The sequence below is a fragment of the Bufo bufo genome, chromosome 1 (assembly GCF_905171765.1).
Source record: "Bufo bufo chromosome 1, aBufBuf1.1, whole genome shotgun sequence".
Classification (NCBI taxonomy): domain Eukaryota; kingdom Metazoa; phylum Chordata; class Amphibia; order Anura; family Bufonidae; genus Bufo; species Bufo bufo.
The window spans coordinates 347,542,042-347,563,493 of record NC_053389.1 but is presented as its reverse complement, the minus strand read 5'-3'; the positions used below and the strand labels follow the sequence as shown (position 1 = coordinate 347,563,493).

At 41.5% G+C, this 21,452-nt stretch overlaps 1 protein-coding gene and 2 pseudogenes across 1 annotated transcript in view; all 3 read left to right on the top strand.

Annotated features, from left to right (window-relative positions):
* Positions 1 to 21,452, top strand: part of LOC121009545 (ankyrin repeat and KH domain-containing protein 1-like) — a 307,110-nt gene that overhangs the window by 46,006 nt on the left and 239,652 nt on the right. The window contains exons 4-7 of the mRNA XM_040442755.1: positions 6,036 to 6,183; positions 11,677 to 11,824; positions 11,922 to 12,155; positions 12,850 to 12,944. Of these exons, the coding sequence (XP_040298689.1) occupies positions 6,036 to 6,183; positions 11,677 to 11,824; positions 11,922 to 12,155; positions 12,850 to 12,944 (625 nt within the window). The remainder of the gene's footprint in view (positions 1 to 6,035; positions 6,184 to 11,676; positions 11,825 to 11,921; positions 12,156 to 12,849; positions 12,945 to 21,452) is intronic.
* LOC120987345 lies at positions 14,636 to 14,718 on the top strand (annotated as a pseudogene).
* On the top strand, positions 16,159 to 16,241 carry LOC120987344 (annotated as a pseudogene).

Below are 21,452 nucleotides of genomic sequence, written 5' to 3'. Positions count from 1 at the left end.
ATAGGTGTGGTCAATGGATGTATACAGTGATACAACATCAAAACTAACTAGCGCAAAATCATCAGACATCTTGAGGGACTGTAACTTAGTCAGGAAGTGACCGGTATCGCTGATGGAGGAGGGGGCCGTGGTCGCATGGATCCGCAATATCTTGTCCAGAAAGATAGAGATCGTGTTAAAGATGGAACCTCTGCCCGATACAATTGGTCGGCCAGGGGGATCCACTAAACTCTTGTGGATCTTCGGTAATACGTATATCACAGGGGTGACAGGATGGCCCACACGTAAATACAGGTAATAATCTATTAAGTGAACACACGACGAATAGTGATTGGTAGATGAGATGAACAGTGACTATCATTGCTGATTGGAGGGGGTGTGTTTTTATATGTGGGGTATGTATATGTGTAACAATGTGGATGTCATTAGGCTTGACAAATGAAGGTAAAAATCAACTTCTGTCAGCTGCAGGGGTGGGAGGGAGGTTGACTTTCTCCCTAGAGCTTACACTCAGACAGTACAGTGCTGCTGTCCTAGATTGAGCTGTTCAAAATGAAACGCCCCTGATCCAGTAAAGGCCACTGTGGAGGTCACTGTCAAGGGGGTGGTATGCTGTAAAAGTCACTGTTAAAGGGGAAGGCTGCTGTAAAGGTCAAAGTTAATGGGGTGGGCTGCTGTGGTGGTCCAATTTTAAGGGACTGGGCACTGTGGGTGGGGGTTAGTGTTGAGGGGGGGGCTGTGGAGGTCACTGTTTTGTGGGCGGGGTACTGTAGATGTCACTGTTATAGTGGATACTGTCTATCTTTTAACGACACACATAAACATTAAATGAAATAGATTAAATATACCCGAGCGAAGCCGGATCCTTCAGCTAGTAATCCATAAATATGAAATATGAATAATATGAAAATTGAAATCTCTTTTAAATCTCTTCCCTTTCCCGAGAATAAAAAAAATCCATAACATAAAAACTAAACAACATAGGCATCGCCGTGTCCGAAATTGCCAGTAGTATTAAAATCTAAAAACATTTATCCCATATGGTGAATGGTGTAACGTTTTTTTTTTTGGTCACTTCACCCGTCCCCCCAAATTTTTTTTTATAGAAAAGTCGCCCATACTGCTAAACTGTTAGGCCCCTTTCACACGAGCGAGTTTTCCGCGAGGATGCGTTGCGTGAGGTGAACGCATTGCACCCGCACTGATTCCCGACCCATTCATTTCTATGGGGCTGTTCACATGAACTGTGATTTTCACGCATCACTTGTGCGTTGCGTGAAAATCGCAGCATGCTCCTCTTTGTGCGTTTTTCACGCAACGCAGGCCCCATAGAAGTAAATGGGGTTGCGTGAAAATCGCAAGCATCCGCAAGCAAATGCGGTGCGATTTTCATGCACGGTTGCTAGGAGACTATCGGGATGGAGACCCGATCATTATTATTTTCCCTTATAACATGGTTATAAGGGAAAATAATAGCATTCTGAATACAGAATGCATAGTAAAACAGTGCTGGAGGGGTTAAAAAAAAAATAAAAAAATAATTTAACTCTCCTTAGTCCACTTGATCGCGTAGCCCGGCATCTGCTTCTGTCTTCTTTGTTGAATAGGACCTGTGGTGAGCATTAAGTACAGTTACAGGACCTTTGATGACATCACTCCGGTCATCACATGGTACGTCACATGATCTTTTACAATGGTGATGGATCATGTGATGACCGGAGTGACGTCATCAAAGGTCCTGGAATGAATGCTCACCACAGGTCCTGTTCAGCACAGAAGGAGACAGACGAGATGCCGGCAGCACCAGCAAGTGGATTAAGGTGAGTTAAATTATTTTTAATTTTTTTTTTAACCCCTCCAGCGCTATTTTACTATACATTCTGTATTCAGAATGCTATTATTTTCACTTATAACCATGTTAAAAGGGAAATTAATTCAATCTACAGAACACCTATCCCAAGCCCGAACTTCTGTGAAGAAGTTCGGGTTTGGGTACCACACACGCGCGATTTTTCTCACGAGTGCAAAACGCATTACAATGTTTTGCACTCGTGCGGAAAAATCGCGGGTGTCCCCGCAACGCACCCGCACATTTTCCCGCAACGCCCGTGTGAAAGAGGCTTTATGGGCTTCAGAATATGGCATTGTAAAGGAAAGAAAAATATTTTCCAAAGTGTGTTTTTTTTCTTTTTTAAAGTACTAAAACACATAGTACACATACACAAAACCTATATAATTATGGTATCCCTGTGATCGTTCTGACCTGGAGAATGAAAGTAACAGGTCACTTTTACGGCATAGGGAACACTGTGAAAACGAAACCCATAATACTGTGGAGGAATTGCGTGGTTGTTTTTTTTTCTAATTCCACCTAGTTTTGAATACTCCCCTCCCCCCCCCCCCCCCCCCCTCCCCCACGCTTCCCACTACATTGTATGCAACAGTAAATGTTGCCATTAGAAAGTACAATTTGTCCCGCAAAAAAAAAAGCCCTTAAACGGAAATATTTAAAAATAAAATATGGCATCAAGAGGGCAGAGTCAAAAACGAAAATGCAGACACAGAAAGTATCTGGTCCCTTAACCCCTTCAGTACCCTGTCATTTTTCACATTAAGGACCAGGCCGTTTTTTGGAAATCTGACGTGTCACTTTGAGATAACTTTGGAAAGCTTTTGCTTATTCAAGCCATTCTGAGATTGTTTTCTCGTGACACATTGTACTTCATGATGGTGGAAAATTTAAGTCAATATCTTTTATTTAAAAAAAATTACTAAATAATTTTTTTTTTTTTAAAATTGGAAAAATTCATAACTTTCCAAATTTCAATTTCTCTGCTTTTAAAACAGATAGTGATGCCTCATATAATAATTATTACTTTACATTCTCCATATGTCTACTTTGTTTGGATCATTTTGTGAATGACATTTTATTTTTTGGGGATGTTAGAAAGTTTAGAAGCAAATCTTGAAATTTTTCAGAAAATTTCCAAAACCCACTTTTTAAGGACCAGTTCACAAGAATTAAAGGACAATGTAGATTAAATTTTCACTTTTGGCAGATATTCAATTTTAATATTTTTTTTCCAGTAACAAAGCAAGGGTTAACAGCCAAACAAAACTCAATATTTATTGCCCTGATTCTGTAGTTTACAGAAACACCCCATATGTGATTGTAAACTGCTGTATGGGCACACAGCAAGGCTCAAATGGAAAGGAGTATTTTGGAAGGCAGATTTTACTGAGATAATTTTAACTTTCCATGTCCCATTTGAAGCCCCCCTGATGCACCCCTAAAGTAGAAACTCCAAAAAAGTGACCCCATTTTAGAAACTACGGGATAAGGTGGCAGATTTGTTGGTACCATTTTAGGGTACATATGATTTTTTTTTTTGTTGCTCTATTACACTTTTTGTGAGGCAAGGTAACAAAAAATAGCTGTTGTGGCACCGTTTTTAATTTTTATTTACAATGTTCATCTGACAGGTTAGATCATTTTGCTATTTTTATACAGCTGGTTGTTACGGACGTGGCAGTTCCGAATATGTATGCTTTTTTTATTTTATTTAAGTTTTACACAATAAAAGCATTTTTGAAACAAGAAAATCATGTTTTAGGGTCTCCATATTCTGAGAGCCAAAGTTTTTTTTTTTTTTTTTGCATGATTGTCTTAGGTAGGGTCAAATTTTTTGCGGGATGAGATGACTGACTGTTTGGCACTATTTTGGAGTGCGTATGACTTTGATCGCTTAGGCCTCTTTCACACGGCCGTGTGTATTTTGCGGTCCGTATTTCACGGATCCGTTCCTTTCTTTTGTTTCCGCTTCGTATTTCCGCATACAATCCGCATACATGTATGCAATCCTTTTTTTGCGGATCGCAAACGGAAACCTACTTTGTACTCATTACTGTAATGTTTGTAAACAGTAAACACATGGGCAAAGTCGGTATGGATCCACAAAATACGAATGACATACGGATGTGTTCTGTATGCATTCCGTATTTTCTTTTTTACGGACCCATTGACTTGAATAGAGCGACGGAACGTTATTTGCAGACAATAATAGGACAAGTTCTATCCTTTAGCGGAACAGAAGTAGGGAAACAGAATGCACATGGAGTACATTAAGTTTTTTTTTTTGCAGAACCTTTGAAATGAATGGCTCCGCATACAGACTGCAAACGAAAACTGCAAGAAAGGAAACGGGGGGGGGGAAAAATACATTCGTGTGAAAGAACACATCTGCGTTTTCAATTCCGCTGTTGAGATCCGTCATAGGATCTCAATAGCGGTAGAAAACGCTTCAGTTTTGTCCCCATTCATTGTCAATAGGGACAATACTTAACTGAACGAAACGGAATGCACCAAAATAAAATATCTTATAACAAAAGCGGGGGTGGCACTGCCTTTATCCCTTTTTCAAACCGTAATCCTCCAAGATTGGGTCTTCCTTTTTACTCAAGGTGGTGCTCTGCCTCCAAGTCTTACATAAATGTCCAACAAAAAGGAAACAAATTGGCGGCACTCACCAAAAAGTGGATTCTTTATAAAGAATACACACACAGAATCCACTTTTTGGTGAGTGCTGCCTATTTGTTTTCTTTTTGTTGACAGGAATGCACCAAAATGCATTACGTTGCGTCTCCACCGCGGACAGAATAATGCTGCAAGAAGCGTTTTTCTGTCTGCGATGTGGTGCGGGGCAAGACGGATCTGTCCTGACACACAATGTAAGTCAATTGAAAATTGATCCGCCCCCCCCTATTCACTTTCAATGGTGTTCATGACGGATCTATCATGGCTATATAAGACCTAATACAACCAGATCTGTTCATGATGGATGCATGCGGTTGTATTATTATAACGGAAGCATTTTTGCATGCCCATGATGGATCTGCAATAAACGCTAGTGTGCAAGTAGCCCTACACTTTTTGTGATGTAAGGTGACAAAAAATGGTGCTTTTGGTACAGTTTTAATTTTTTACTGTTTTCACCTGAGGGGTTAAATCATGTGATATTTTTATACATCTGGTAGTTACGGATGTGGCGATACCTAATGTATACTTTTTTTTTTATTTAGTTAAGTTTTACACAATAAAAGCATTTTTTAAACAAAAAAAAATCCATGTTTTAGTGTATCAATATTCTGAGAGCCATAGTTTTTTACTTGAAACTTTATTAGTTTTTATGAAAGACACATTCATTTTCTTTTCTTTTTAAATCCTTTATTTTATTTTATTTTTTGGCCCACTCTGGGACTTCAACTTCTGGGGTCTGATTCTGTATTGTAATGCATTGACTGTCAGCTTTTATGCAGACAGCCTGCCTATGAGACCCAGCCTAAGGGGCTAAATCTCACAGGCTTCCGTAGAAGGCAAACCCCGATGCCTATGGAAGGCATCGGGCTGCCTTCTCTGCCATCGGGTCACCGTCACTGCAGCGCGGGGACCCAATGGAGATACGGAGGGCACCCATACCCTCTGCATGCCGCATTCAGCTTTAACCGCGGCATACAATGGGTTAATATGCAGGCATCAGTGTTTTCACCGATGCCGGCGTATGCAGTAGAGGCCCGGCTGTCAGTGACTGCCGGGTTTGTGCGGCTGATCTGGCGGGCACAGCTCCTGCACCTGCCCAATCAGCCCGCCATACATGTATGGCGCTGGTCCTTAAGTCACGTCCACCAGTGCCGTACATGTATGGCGAGGGTCCTGTACGGGTTAAAGGGCGTTTTTCATGTGGCTTGAGGCAAAGTGAATGGGAGACTATCCATAGTCATTACGATCATTTATCTCCCAGTTGCTTTGCATATTTTTGGCAGCACACCCACTGTTCCCACTGTCACTTGACAAACTAGTGATACACCATTCACAGGCCAATGATCAGAATCAAGCGTTAGTACAAATATCTGTTCCCACTGATTGGCTTATAGCTGTAACTTTTGTTACTTACAATAGACATTATTGCTGTTTAACATAAAAAAAAAATGCAAATGTTCTTACTACATTTATTACATAGGTTTGTGTTGTTTTTCAGTCGAAGTTTGGCAGAAGCTTGTTCAGATGGAGATGTGAATGCAGTACGTAAGCTACTCAATGAAGGTAGAAGTGTAAATGAACATACTAAAGAAGGTGAAAGTCTTCTCTGCTTGGCTTGTTCTGCTGGATATTTTGAGCTGGTACAAGTGAGTATTATAAAGTAACTAAAATCCACCAATTATGAGTTCTACTTACCTTGCTGTTAAAGGGGTATTCCAGTTGTGACAAGTTTTTTCCTATCCACAGGTTAGAGGATAACTATTAGTAGGGATCGACCGATATTGATTTTTTAGGGCCGATACCGATAATTTGTGAACTTTCAGGCCGATAGCCGATAATTTATACCGATATTCTGGGAATTTTCATTTTTGAGAAAAAAAAAAAATTCCTACACAAATCTGCTGAAAATTAATATGTTTATTGTTAATGTGTATTTTTTTTGTTTATTGTTAATGTGTATTTTTTTTTATAAATCTTTTTCATTTATACTTAATATTTTTTTACTAACTTTTAGCCCCCTTCGGATCTCTATCAGGGTGAATAGGATCTCACACTGTCCCTGCTGCTCTGTGCATAGTGCACACAGCAGCATGGAGCTGAACATGGCAGCCAGGGCTTCAATAGCGTCCTGGCTGCCATGGTAACCGATCGGAGCCCCAGGCTTACACAGCTGGGGCTCCGATCGGAGGAGCAGGGGAGAGGGGATCCTGTGACCACTACCACCAATAATTAATACTGGGTGGTGGGGGGGGGGGGGGGGGGGGGCGCACTGCGCCACCAATGAAGATAAGTCTATCGATCATTCATATACAGGAGGCGGGAGCTGGCTGCAGAATCACATAGCCGGCTCCCGACCTCTATCAGCGGTAGCTGCGATCCGCGGCACCTGAGGAGTTAACTACCGCGGACCGCAGCTATTGCTCATAGAGGTCGGGAGCCGGCTATGTGATTCTGCAGCCAGCTCCCGCCTCCTGTATATATGAATGAATGAAAGGCTTATCTTCATTGGTGGCGCAGCGGCCACAGCCCCTCCCCTCCTCTTATGTTCTATCCCCTCATTGGCGGCAGCAGCAGCACAGGGGGAGGAGACACTGCTTTCTTCTCCCCTGTGCTGCGGAGGGAACACAGAACGTGCTGTCAGCAGCGCGTTCTGTGTTCCCCATACGTTATCGGTATATCGGCAAAATTGATGCCGATACCGATGACGTTCAAAATCCTTAATATCGGTCGATAATATCGGCCAAACCGATAATCGGTCGATCCTTAACTATTAGATTGGTGGGGGTCCTACTGCAGGGACTACCACTCATCACAAGAATGGACCCCATACCCCCTGGAATACCTAGGCACTACTGCCGCTGCTTCCCCATTCAGCTCTATGCGAGTTCCGGAGACAGAAGACCCTGCTGTGTTCTGTATACCCATAGAGATCAATGGCAGTGCGTGTGCCTAACCTGCCACACCATTCATTTTTGGGGGTCCCGATTCTTGTGATTAAGAGGTTTAAGCAGTAGGACTTGTCACAACAGGAACACCCCTTTTAATTGAGTAGTGACCAAGATAATTTGAATATTTAAAAGATAGATTTTAATCTGCATTGAGTTCTAGACTTTGTGCAGTTCAAGTTTAAATAGAAAAGAGGGAATGAAAGATGATATAGTGTAAGAATAGAAGGGTTAATTGATAGTCTAGGCAAGTACTTCAATATTGAATGTAACCATTCCAATGCTTAGGTTTTCTTCCTGTTTAAGGCTCAATTCACACGTCCGTAGCGTGTTTTGCGGATTCATGGATCCGCAAAACACTGACACTGGAAATGTGCGTTTCGCATTTTGCATACCGCACATTACCGGCACTAATAGAATATGCCTATTCTTGTCCGCAATTGAAATTAACCTGAGATGAGTCAGAGCTTGAAAATATGAGACTTCTCTGGTCACACAAGTAAGAGAGGACTCTTTTATGTTCATTTGCATAAAAGGCGGAAAGTAAAAAAATGCATAATACTTATTGAATTCGTCTGCAAATGAAATAAAAAGTGTAATTTATCTGTTTAGGGTAACACAATGAACATTTTAGAAACGCTCAGTGAGGGTAGCATAGTAGAGGTGGCAGGTTTACAAGCATTTGTCTTAGTACCAAGTGTCTGGAGGCATAGGCCTCTTTCAGCTGTCCAAGCTCCTGAAAATGGGATCTACCCATCTTTGAGCTGATGTACAATTTAAATATAATTTATGCCAGTTTCTGGCATTAATTAGCATAAATCTATAAGGATGCGGGAAGGAACACCCCTCTCCTGGTAAGCCAGGCCGCTACCTGCATTTTACTGGTAACAGTGAGACCTGATGATCTACATGAAGGTAGTGATGGAGCGCATCTCCAGTTTTATGCAGTAAGTGAGTGGAGCACAGTGCTCACCAGGCTTTATCATTTCATAAAATATGTTTTTGTATGATATGTTGACTGAGTGGGGACTTTGAGGGTTCTAGCTTTTTAACCACTTCATTACCAGAGTGTTTACCCCACCTCCTTTTTTTTTTTTACCGGGCCAGTTGTTCAGTTTTAGCAATAGGCATATCTAACTGCAAATAACTACCGGTAATTGCTAAAACGAATAAATATATATATTTTTTTTATGAAGAAAAGGGCGATGTGTGTATACTAGGGTTGCACCAGCATCTGTCCACACACATTGGTGGTGCAGTGCACAAACCCCCCTTCCCACAGTATTATAATTATATTCATTGGTGGCGCAGTGCATCCCCCACCCCAGTATTATATTTGTTCATCCTCTCCCACTTACTTTTCTACTTTACATTGTGATGGATTGTTTTAGCATTCTGCTATACCACGCAGGGATACCACTTTGCCTGGTCTCAGGGATCCTTACAGTGACTGCAGTTGTCTAATGACAGCACGGACATCTGCAGCACCTCAGGCCGCTGGGCAGATCGCAATGTAACCCTAAGCTTTTATGCGTTGGCTTACAGTTAAGCCTACTGTCATGACGTGTATATAGTTATGCAGCAGTAAGCAAAAGGTAAAAAAAAACTAAAAAAACTCATGGGATTTTTGAGACTAAGAGTGTTTGAAACCAGACGTGCACTAGTTAAGCATATTAACTGAAACAATATACCATTTTTTTTCTGTTGGAACTGACAAGAAACAAATGCAAAATTTCAGTTCCACATCAGGAGCAAAGCTATTATGTCTCACTACAGCTCTTTACTATTAAGCATTACTTAGCTGCAAACTTTTACCATTGAAACAGCCAACTAAACACAGGTTCTTCTTGTTTTGTACCCCCACATGCTCTGGCCTCTACCTATCTGTTTTTAAGCTCCATTTTCAGCTCTAGAGGGTCTCTGGTCTACTGAACCCTTTTTTTTTTGTTTGTTACTGATGACCTATCTGAGCAGGCATTGGTGCTTGCAGTAGCGCCGCGGCTTTCTCACAGCTCAACAAACACAGCACCGCACACTTTATAGCGGCTGTGCTTATTCACTTCAATGGGGCTGAGCGGCATCTAGGCCATGTAACTCATGAACAAGATGTCACATAGCCTAGGCAAACCTAGAGAAGGCCACAACGCTTCTGCAAGTGATTGTGCCTTCTCAAACAGCTAATTGTCAGGGGTACTGGGTGTCAGAGCCCCACCAACCTGATGATGATCACCCATCCAGAGGATTACGCCATCAGTAAAAAGTTTTGGAAAACCCCTTTTAAGAACAGCTCAGGCAAGATGGCAGCCCCCATAATCATGTTCAGTAAATAGAATAAATACATTTGTGGTAAGAAAATAAAAATAATTAGTACAAGTTGATGTAAAATATAACTGATTTTATATCATAATAGATTTTTTTTTAACATCTTTTAAAAGTAGTATAACATTACCTAAACTACATCAATTTGGTATCAAATTGTATGACCTTGTAGAATATAAATAATAATTTCTACATCAAAAAAGCACTGACAGAATTGCAGTTTTTTTTCCCCACCTCACAAAAATTTTTACGAAAAGCTACCAAAAATCCACAGTAACATAGTTTGTTAGGACGAAAAATAACATTGTCCATCTAATTCAGCCGATCCAGAGCATCCCAAATATGCTCAATGGGTGACATGTCCGGCGAGTATGCTGGCCATGCAAGATCTGGGATGTTTTCAGCTTCCAGGAATTGTGTACAGATCCTTGCAATATGGGGCAGTGCATTATCATGCTGCAACATGAGGTGATGGTCGTGGATGAATGGCACAACAATGGGCCTCAGGATCTTGTCACGGTATCTCTGTGCATTCAAAATGGCATTAATAAAGTGTGGATCCGCACTTCCGGGTACACAATTCTGATCCCAAAAAAAAAATAGAACATGTCCTATTATCAGCAATTACGGACAAGAATAGGCATTTTCTATGAAGTGCCTGCGGACCGCACATCGCTGATGATCCGTGGACCCACAAAACACACACGGACGTGTGAATGGACCCTAAGGCACACCTGGGCAATATTCATCCTGTCTAATCAGCACCTTGATATGCCACACCTGTGTGGTGGGATGGATTATCCCGGCAATGGAGTAATGCTCACTAACAGATTTAGACAGATTTGTGACCAATATTTAAGTAATGGGTCTTTTGTGTATGTAGAAAATATGTTTTAGGTCTGAGTTCAGCTCATGCAAAATGGGAGCAAAACCGAAAGTGTTGCATTTATATTTTTGTTCAGTGTTAATTACTTTACACAGTTTAGTGTCATCTGCAAAAATTGATACTTTACTATGCAAGCCTTCTACAAGATCATTAATAAATATATTGGAGAATAGGGCCCAATACTGACCCCTGAGGTACCCCACTAGTGACAGTGACCCAATCTGAGTGTGTACCGTTAATAACCACCCTCTGTTTTCTATCATTGAGCCAGTTACTTACCCACATACAGATATTTTCTCCCAGTCCGAGCATTCTCATTTTATACACTAACCTTTTATGTGGCACAGTGTCAAATGCTTTGGAGAAGTCCAGATATACGACATCCATTGATTCGCCGCTGTCAAGTCTAGAACTTACCTCCTCATAGAAACTGATTAAATTAGTTTGTCATGACCTATCCCTCACGAAGCCATGCTGATATGGCGTTATTTGCTTATTTCCGTTGAGATGCTCTAAGATAGCATCTCTCAGAAAACCTTCAAACAGTTTACCCACAACAGATGTTAAACTTACCGGCTTATAGTTTCCAGGCTCTGTTTTACCCCATTTTGAATATTTGCACCACATTTGCTAAGCGCCAATCCTGTGAGTTGTATAGAGTCCTTAAATATCAGAATAGTCTTGTGTGGAGTTTATAACTTTCTGCTTGGGTCAGACTTTTGCCCACTAATATCAAGGTTTATGCAATTGGTATGAAAAAACACATTTTGACATAAAGTTGTATGACGACATCCTTGTGTATAAAGTTGCATTTTGACAATTTGCTGGGTGTATAGAAGGTTAATGTGATTATAATTTTATTTTTTCGTACACGTCAAAAGTGCAAAAATTCTCCTGGCTACCAGTGGTACAAAATGGGCAAACACCCCTGGCAGCGTGAGGGTTAAAGCACAATTTGATTATAATTTTTTTTATGGATAATTCAACAGGTATTGCTTGCAATGCATGCGAATGTTGAAGACCGAGGGAATAAAGGTGACATCACACCTTTAATGGCAGCAGCTAGTGGTGGATTTGTGGATATTGTAAAGGCTCTCCTACTGCATTCTGCAGATGTCAATGCTCAGTCTTCAACTGGTGGGTAACTCATCGGTTTCGCTTCTATGTATACATGCATGTTCTGGTTTTCTTAGTTATTAATATTCATCTTTTTGTATAACAATTCTATTTGTAGGGAATACTGCTTTAACCTATGCATGTGCTGGAGGATTTGTTGATGTGGTTAAAGTTTTGTTGGAAGAAGGCGCCAATATAGAGGAACATAATGAAAATGGACACACTGCATTAATGGAAGCTGCTAGTGCTGGCCATGTTGACGTTGCAAGGATCTTGCTGGAAAATGGTGCAGGCATTAATGCTCACTCAAATGAATTTAAAGAGAGTGCACTGACATTGGCATGCTATAAAGGTTTGTATTTGAGAAATAAGGTCTCTGTTAAAACAGTAGCTTTTTTTGCTATGCTTAACTTATATAAACAATAAACATATAAATGAATGCTAAAAGTAAACAATTTTTTGTGGGAGGTGAAGTGATCAAAAATGGAAAATCTGCCATTTTGGCTTTTTTTTTTTTTTTTTTTTTTCTCCCAATTTCCCGTATAGAATAAATATTTTTATATTAATAGTATGGGCATTTTTGCACACAGCGATGCCCATGATATTGTTTTTATTTTGGGAAAGTGGGAACCTATGTGTGGCAACCTTGTATCATTGTGCAGTACAGAGGCTGCTGCACACGCCATCCAGCTCTCCCAACCCTCGCTAGGGGGGAGCGGTACACATCTGGAAGTGCACGCTTACGTGTTTTTGCGCTCCCAGATGCCATGGTTAAGTATCTGTGATAGGCATTACCGCTGGTTGTGGACATTAGGCCCACCTGATCCTGTGCAGGTGTCCTCTTTAAAGACCCAACATGTGACACAGATCTAAAGGGGGTTGTGCAGTGTCATAATAGTGATGATCTGTCCTAACATTATCTGTTGGGTGTTATAAGAGAATTTTATCAACACTGTATTTCTTCATATCATGTTTTTTTGAAATGTGTTTCATTTCTCCTATCATGACTAAAATGTTTGTTTTTACTCTCTTACCTTCCTCCGTAGGACATTTAGAGATGGTTCGGTTTTTGCTGAAAGCTGGTGCTGATCAAGAGCATAAAACTGACGAAATGCACACTGCTTTAATGGAGGCCTGCATGGTAATCACTAAGGCACATAACCTATTGAATCTCAACAATAGTTAGAAACAGGGTGGATAAAAATCTTTTTTTTTATATAAAATGCTTTTTGAGGAAAATATATTACCATCCAAAGGTTATTCCATCATGAAATAAAGATTAGTTTTTTAATTATGTAGAATAAGGCTGTATGTTTAATTTTTTAAGTAAATAAATTCCATTAATCCATTTACAATGGGAAGGAAGAAATGCAAATGAGCTCTTAACAAGCTCTGCCTCTAATGCCACCAGATGTAAGGCAGCTATCCTATAAGTCAATGTTCAGCTCTTAAAATAAGCCTTGAGACATGACTTGGATATAAAATAAGCCAGCACCTCATCTGCAGACAGCTGTTTCGGGGTGATTGCCCCCTCATCAGTGCAGAACAGAGAGTAATGGCTTGACTGGGTGAGAGGCCTGTCAGGGTTAGGGGGGTACTATCTCTCCTTAGGGAGAGAGCACCTTAATCAGCGTGAGGAGACTTATAGGCCACACATGCTCCTCTGGAATTCTGGTAGGAAAGGGATGCAAATGAGCTCATATCAAGCTCTACCTCTAATGCCACCAGATGTAAGGCAGCTATCCTATAAGTCAATGTTCAGCTCTTTAACTAAGCCTTGAGGCATGACTTGGATATTAAATAAGCCAGCACCTCATCTGCAGACAGCTGTTTCGGGGTGATTGACACTCATCAGTGCAGAGCAGAGAGTACTGGCTTAACTGGGTAGGAGGCCTGTGTCCGAAACAGCTGTCTGCAGATGAGGTGCTGGCTTATCAATATCCATGTCATGTCTCAAGGCTTATTTTAAGAGCTGAATATTGACTTATAGGATAGCTGCCTTACATCTGGTGGCATTAGAGGCAAAGCTTGTTAAGATCTCATTTGCATTTCTTCCCTCCCAGAATTCCAGAGGAGCATGTATGGCCTAAAAGTCTCCTCACACTGGTGCTCTCTCCCTAAGGAGAGTTAGTTTCCCCCTTTGTCTATTCACAATGTCATGCTCTTCCAGAGTTTTTTGTAAGATTATTGGGCAGTTTCTCTGCCTACAAGATATTATCCCAGATGCTTGGTTTACTTTTGCAGTTCTCAAAACTGAATTTGACTCAGCAGAGATCACATGCCTCTTCACAGCAAAAATTTTATAACATGAACAGAGTTGAGAAAAAGACCTTAATCCTAACTTCTACAAACCTATGAATACAGAATCAACCTAATCAAACAAATATGAAAAGTTGTTCTAAAAATCTTCATCTACTTGCATATTATAAGCTATACCAGCAAGAATTAGGCTTGATTTAAATCAGTTTTCTACATAAAGACTAACTGACTAGTGATTAAAATCGTGATTTAAAGGGCTTCTGTCACCCCACTAAACTTTTTTTTTTTTTTTTTTTTTTTTTTTTTTGTGTACTTATCTCTATACTGCGATTTATCCATACATAATGTGATTAATCATTTTGGTTCAGTAGATTCTGCTAAAAACGTACTTTTATAATATGTAAATTACCTGTCTACCAGCAAATAGGGCAGCTACTTGCTGGTAGCAGCCGCATTCTCCTTTCATAATGACGCCCCCCTCCGCATGTTGATTGACAGGGCCAGCGAACGGGATCTTTCTCTGCTGGCCCTGTTTGCATTCAAAATCTGGCGCTTGTTCCGTACCTGTCTTCAGTCGCTTCTCGGCCTTTTGGCTAAGATCAAGTGTAGTATCTGTTCTTCAGTCCTGTAGAGCTACGCTCCAGGCTGTACTCCTTCCATGGCTTGCCATGGTCGTTGAGCGGAACGGAGAACCACACAGCAACCCTGGGTGGCGGAACATGGGGGGAGTATTGTACTCTCATGTGAAACTACCTCTGAGCTCTGCTGGATCGACGCCATCTAGGTCGAGTTGTGTTGAAAGCCCAAAGTGCGAGTGCCCCGGGGGGTGGTGCCCCTGGGGTGCCTAAACTCACGGGTTAAGTCCGGCCCACGAGTGACGGCACATTTGCACAAGCACTTTCTTTCTCACAATTTTAGCACACACCTCTATTTGCTCGGCTTCGGCCTTGAAGATACGAGGAATTTTTATAATTCCGGCCGAATGTCTGGGCCTTAAGTGCAAAACATTTCACTTATTTATTTTTTATGTCACTGTGTGCACTTTACACGTTGTGTGTCCACTAGGATTTTCAAGGGTTGCGGCGCCCTAACGGGTACCCCCTCCTTGAGGTCTAGGGGGGGTGTGTGTGGCCATTTTGGTTCCTCACCCCCCTGCCAAACCCCTTGGGCTCTCCCTTCGGGGAGAGTCCAGACCTTGTTGAAGCTCCTGGCTGACGCCCTGGGTGGCAGCCTAGGCGAAAGCCGGGAGCGTAGATGGGCGTACCCTTGGCTTCGGCTGAGGGTTGCCATTGGTCTCAGTCCCTTGCAGGAGCTTAACGGCCCCGGAGGGATTGGGAATGGTTTGTGGGGGGCTCTTCTCTTCGGAGAGGGCCTGCGATAGACCGCGACCTAGTGCACGATTTTTGTGTGGCACGCTGCACGATTTTGGCACGAGGTGAGAGCACGACTTTGGGCTTTCGAAAAAAAAAAAAAAAAAAAAATATTATCCCAGATGCTTGGTTTACTTTTGCAGTTCTCAAAACTGAATTTGACTCAGCAGAGATCACATGCCTCTTCACAGCAAAAATTTTATAACATGAACAGAGTTGAGAAAAAGACCTTAATCCTAACTTCTACAAACCTATGAATACAGAATCAACCTAATCAAACAAATATGAAAAGTTGTTCTAAAAATCTTCATCTACTTGCATATTATAAGCTATACCAGCAAGAATTAGGCTTGATTTAAATCAGTTTTCTACATAAAGACTAACTGACTAGTGATTAAAATCGTGATTTAAAGGGCTTCTGTCACCCCACTAAACTGTTTTTTTTTTTTTTTTTTTTTTTGTGTACTTATCTCTATACTGCGATTTATCCATACATAATGTGATTAATCATTTTGGTTCAGTAGATTCTGCTAAAAACGTACTTTTATAATATGTAAATTACCTGTCTACCAGCAAGTAGGGCAGCTACTTGCTGGTAGCAGCCGCATTCTCCTTTCATAATGACGCCCCCCTCCGCATGTTGATTGACAGGGCCAGCGAACGGGATCTTTCTCTGCTGGCCCTGTTTGCATTCAAAATCTGGCGCTTGTTCCGTACCTGTCTTCAGTCGCTTCTCGGCCTTTTGGCTAAGATCAAGTGTAGTATCTGTTCTTCAGTCCTGTAGAGCTACGCTCCAGGCTGTACTCCTTCCATGGCTTGCCATGGTCGTTGAGCGGAACGGAGAACCACACAGCAACCCTGGGTGGCGGAACATGGGGGGAGTATTGTACTCTCATGTGAAACTACCTCTGAGCTCTGCTGGATCGACGCCATCTAGGTCGAGTTGTGTTGAAAGCCCAAAGTGCGAGTGCCCCGGGGGGTGGTGCCCCTGGGGTGCCTAAACTCACGGGTTAAGTCCGGCCCACGAGTGACGGCACATTTGCACAAGCACTTTCTTTCTCACAATTTTAGCACACACCTCTATTTGCTCGGCTTCGGCCTTGAAGATACGAGGAATTTTTATAATTCCGGCCGAATGTCTGGGCCTTAAGTGCAAAACATTTCACTTATTTATTTTTTATGTCACTGTGTGCACTTTACACGTTGTGTGTCCACTAGGATTTTCAAGGGTTGCGGCGCCCTAACGGGTACCCCCTCCTTGAGGTCTAGGGGGGGTGTGTGTGGCCATTTTGGTTCCTCACCCCCCTGCCAAACCCCTTGGGCTCTCCCTTCGGGGAGAGTCCAGACCTTGTTGAAGCTCCTGGCTGACGCCCTGGGTGGCAGCCTAGGCGAAAGCCGGGAGCGTAGATGGGCGTACCCTTGGCTTCGGCTGAGGGTTGCCATTGGTCTCAGTCCCTTGCAGGAGCTTAACGGCCCCGGAGGGATTGGGAATGGTTTGTGGGGGGCTCTTCTCTTCGGAGAGGGCCTGCGATAGACCGCGACCTAGTGCACGATTTTTGTGTGGCACGCTGCACGATTTTGGCACGAGGTGAGAGCACGACTTTGGGCTTTCGAAAAAAAAAAAAAAAAAAAATATTATCCCAGATGCTTGGTTTACTTTTGCAGTTCTCAAAACTGAATTTGACTCAGCAGAGATCACATGCCTCTTCACAGCAAAAATTTTATAACATGAACAGAGTTGAGAAAAAGACCTTAATCCTAACTTCTACAAACCTATGAATACAGAATCAACCTAATCAAACAAATATGAAAAGTTGTTCTAAAAATCTTCATCTACTTGCATATTATAAGCTATACCAGCAAGAATTAGGCTTGATTTAAATCAGTTTTCTACATAAAGACTAACTGACTAGTGATTAAAATCGTGATTTAAAGGGCTTCTGTCACCCCACTAAACTGTTTTTTTTTTTTTGTTTTTTTTTGTGTACTTATCTCTATACTGCGATTTATCCATACATAATGTGATTAATCATTTTGGTTCAGTAGATTCTGCTAAAAACGTACTTTTATAATATGTAAATTACCTGTCTACCAGCAAGTAGGGCAGCTACTTGCTGGTAGCAGCCGCATTCTCCTTTCATAATGACGCCCCCCTCCGCATGTTGATTGACAGGGCCAGCGAACGGGATCTTTCTCTGCTGGCCCTGTTTGCATTCAAAATCTGGCGCTTGTTCCGTACCTGTCTTCAGTCGGCGCAGGCGCACTGAGAGGCGGACGCTCGCTCGGCTGCTCCATCCTCAATGCGCCTGCGCCGATGACGTCACATCTACACCCGGCGCAGGCGCATTGAGGATGGAGCGGCCGAGCGAGCGTCCTCCTCTCAGTGCGCCTGCGCCGACTGAAGACAGGTATGGCGCAGGCGCCAGATTTTCAATGCAAACAGGGCCAGCAGAGAAAGATCCCGTTCGCTGGCCCTGTCAATCAACATGCGGAGGGGGCGTCATTATGATAGGAGGATGCGGCTGCTACCAGCAAGTAGCCGCCCTACTTGCTGGTAGACAGGTAATTTACATATTATAAAAGTACGTTTTTAGAAGAATCTACTGAACCAAAATGATTAATCACATTATGTATGGATAAATCGCAGTATAGGTATTATAAGTACACACAAAAAAAAAACTGTTTAGTGGGGTGACAGAAGCCCTTTAAATCAGTTTGATTTAAATCAAATCCACCCTTGTTAGAAATATGTTTAAAAGCAATAGGTATGTTAGTCTATAAAGTGCCTGAAAGTGGCATTATGTACCTTTCTGATATGGGCAATATAAGGGGTGGTCCACCTCTTTAAAGTCTCATCATATATTGAACATCCACTGCTTTACTCAAGTAAGAGTGCGACTTTTTAAAAAGTCATGGATGATAAATCTTGTCAAAATTACCTCAACAGACTTACCATGCTCATATTTATGACAATTTTTCAAAACTAGAATGGTATAAAAATGCTAAATGTCACATTTACTGCGCAAATAGTCACACAGCTTTATTTTGCAACTTGAGAAAGCCACGATTCTGCGGTGCAGTGCTTGATACCCCCCTTCAGTTTTTGAGCGTTAATCAGCAATTGCTATTTTACCTATAAGTTGATCCCATATTTGAGGCTCAATTTGTAAAGGCCTTTAAAGGGCTTCTGTCACTCCACTAAACTCATTATTTTTGTTTTGTCTCCTTAAAATCCTTATGCTGCGATTTCTCAATATATAGGGCTATTACTCAGTTTGGTTCAGTAGTTATATAAAAAAAAAAAAGACTTTTATAATATGCAAATTACCACTAGCAGCCGCATCCTCCATTCATAATGACGCCCCCTCCTCATGTTGATTGACAGGACCAGTCAATGGGCTCGTCCTCTGACTGCCCTGTCTGCGTTTTAAATCTCGCGCCGGTCTTCAGTTGGCGCAGGCGCACTGAGTGGAGGACCCTCGCTCGGGCCACTCCATCCTCAGTGCGCCTGCGTCGGGTGTACATGTGACGTCATCGGCGCACTGAGGATGGAGCGGCCGAGCGAGCGTCCTCCACTCAGTGCGCCTGCGCCAACTGAAGACTGGCGCGAGATTTAAAACGCAGAGGACGGGCGCATTGGCTGGTCCTGTCAATCAACATGAGGAGGGGGCGTCATTATGAATGGAGGATGCGGCTGCTAGTGGTAATTTGCATATTATAAAAGTCAGTTTTTTTTTTTTTATATATAACTACTGAACCAAACTGAGTAATAGCCCTATATATTGAGAAATCGCAGCATAAGGATTTTAAGGAGACAAAAAAAAAGAGTTTAGTGGAGTGACAGAAGCCCTTTAATAACATAACCCCTATCCTGTCTGTTTTAATTGCAAAAAATTAGATTGGAGTTCAAATTAGGGGTGAAATGAAAACTTTTCTGAAGACTTTTTTGTATCCCCTCTCCTTTGAGATGGCATCTGATCCTCATTTTGGCAGTTGAGAACAGACAGGAAGATGGCACTAGTGGGTGCTAGTTAACATGCAGTTTAAAAGCAAGATTTGCACAATTAAAATTTCATTGTACTTTGTTAAAGTAGACTTTCTTGAGAGAGTGGCGACATAACCACTTTGATTTTCAAAATTAAGAATAGCATCCTTTTATACTAAGATAAACAGGACAAAAAGAAAAAAAACATAGTTCACTTGCTATACACAAACAGCGACACTTTAACGCCTTAAGGACCCTGCCATATTTCCCCTTAAGGACCAGGCCATTTTATGCATATCTGACATGTCACTTTATGTGGTGATAACTTTAAAACGCTTTTACGTATCCAGACCATTCTGAGATTTTCTCGTCACATATTGTACCGTATTTCATGACAGTGGTAAAATTGAGTCACTTTTTTTATTTTATTTATTTATAAAAAAATACAAAATTTACCAAAAATTTTGAAACATTTGCAAGTTTCCAAATTTTTATTTTTCTACTTTTATAATAGATAGTAATACCTAAAAAAAAGTTATTACTTTACCTTCCCCATATGTCGTCATGTTTGGATCATTTTGTGAATGACACTTTAATTTTTGGGGACGTTAGAAGGCTTAGAAGTTTTAGAAGCAAATCTGGAAGTTTTCTGAAAATTTCCAAAACCCACTTTAAGGACCAGTCTAGGTCTGAAGTCACTTTGTGAGGCTTGCATAATACAAATCACCCAAAAATGATGCCATTTTAGAAACGACACCCTCAAAGTATTCAAAACTGATTTTACAAACTTTAACCCTTTTAGTTGTTCTACAAGAATTCATGGAAAATGTAGATGAATTTTCAGAATTTTACTTTTTTGGCAGATTTTCCATTTTAATCAATTTTTTCCAGTAACAAAGCAAGGGTTAACAGGCAAACAAAACTCAATATTTCTTGCCATGATTCTCTAGTTTACAGAAACACCCCATATGTGGTCGTAAACTGCTGTATTGGCACACGGTAGGGTGCAGAAGGAAAGGAATGCCATATGGTTTTTGGAAGGCAGATTTTGCTGGACTTTTTTTTTTTTTTTGACACCATGTCCCATTTGAAGCCCCCTCCCCCCGTGATGCACCCTTAGAGTAGAAGCTCCTAAAAAGTGACCCATTTTGGAAACTGCGGGATAAGGTGGCAGTTTTGTTGGTACTATTGGGGTGCATATGATTTTTGGTTGCTCTATATAACACTTTTTGTGAGGCAAGGTAACAAAAAATAGTTTTGGCACAGTTTTTATTTTTTGTTATTTACAACGTTCATCTGACAGGTTAGATCATGTGGTGTTTTTATAGAGCAGGTTGCTACGGATGCGACAATACCAAATATGACTACTTTTATTGGGTTGTTTTTTGTTTCAGGTTTACATAATAAAGTATTTTTGGAAAATAATTATTATTTTAGTGTCTCCACATTCTGAATGCCGTGGTTTTATTTGGTATTTTTTGGGCAACTGTCTTATGTAGGGGCTAATTTTTTTTTCGGTGAGATGACTGGTACTTTTATAGGGGGCATTTGACTTTTTGATCGCTTGGTATTACACTTTTTGTGATGTAAGGTGAAAATGGTTTACTTAACTTACTTTTTTTTTCACTTTATTTTTTTGTCAACTGTTGGGGGTCTATTGTAAATCATTGATTGTAAGTGTACTACTGAATGTAATATCGGGCTGCCTTCCCTGCCATCGAGTCCCCGTCACAGAAGTGCGGGGACCCGATGGCTGCTTCCTCCCTGCACTGACATCGCATGTGCCGTGGTCAGCGCTAACCACTGCACATCAAGGGTTAACGCGCCGGCATCAGTGATTTCACCGATACCGGCGCATGCAGCAGGGGTCCGGTTATCAGTGATTGCTGGACCCTTGCCGCTGATCGGGAGGGCGCATCTCCTGCACCCGCCCCATCACCGCGCCATAAATGTACGGCACTGGTCCTTAAAGAGCTTCTGTCAGCCCACTAAACCGTTTTTTTTTTTTTTGTTTACTAATAATCCCTACACTGCG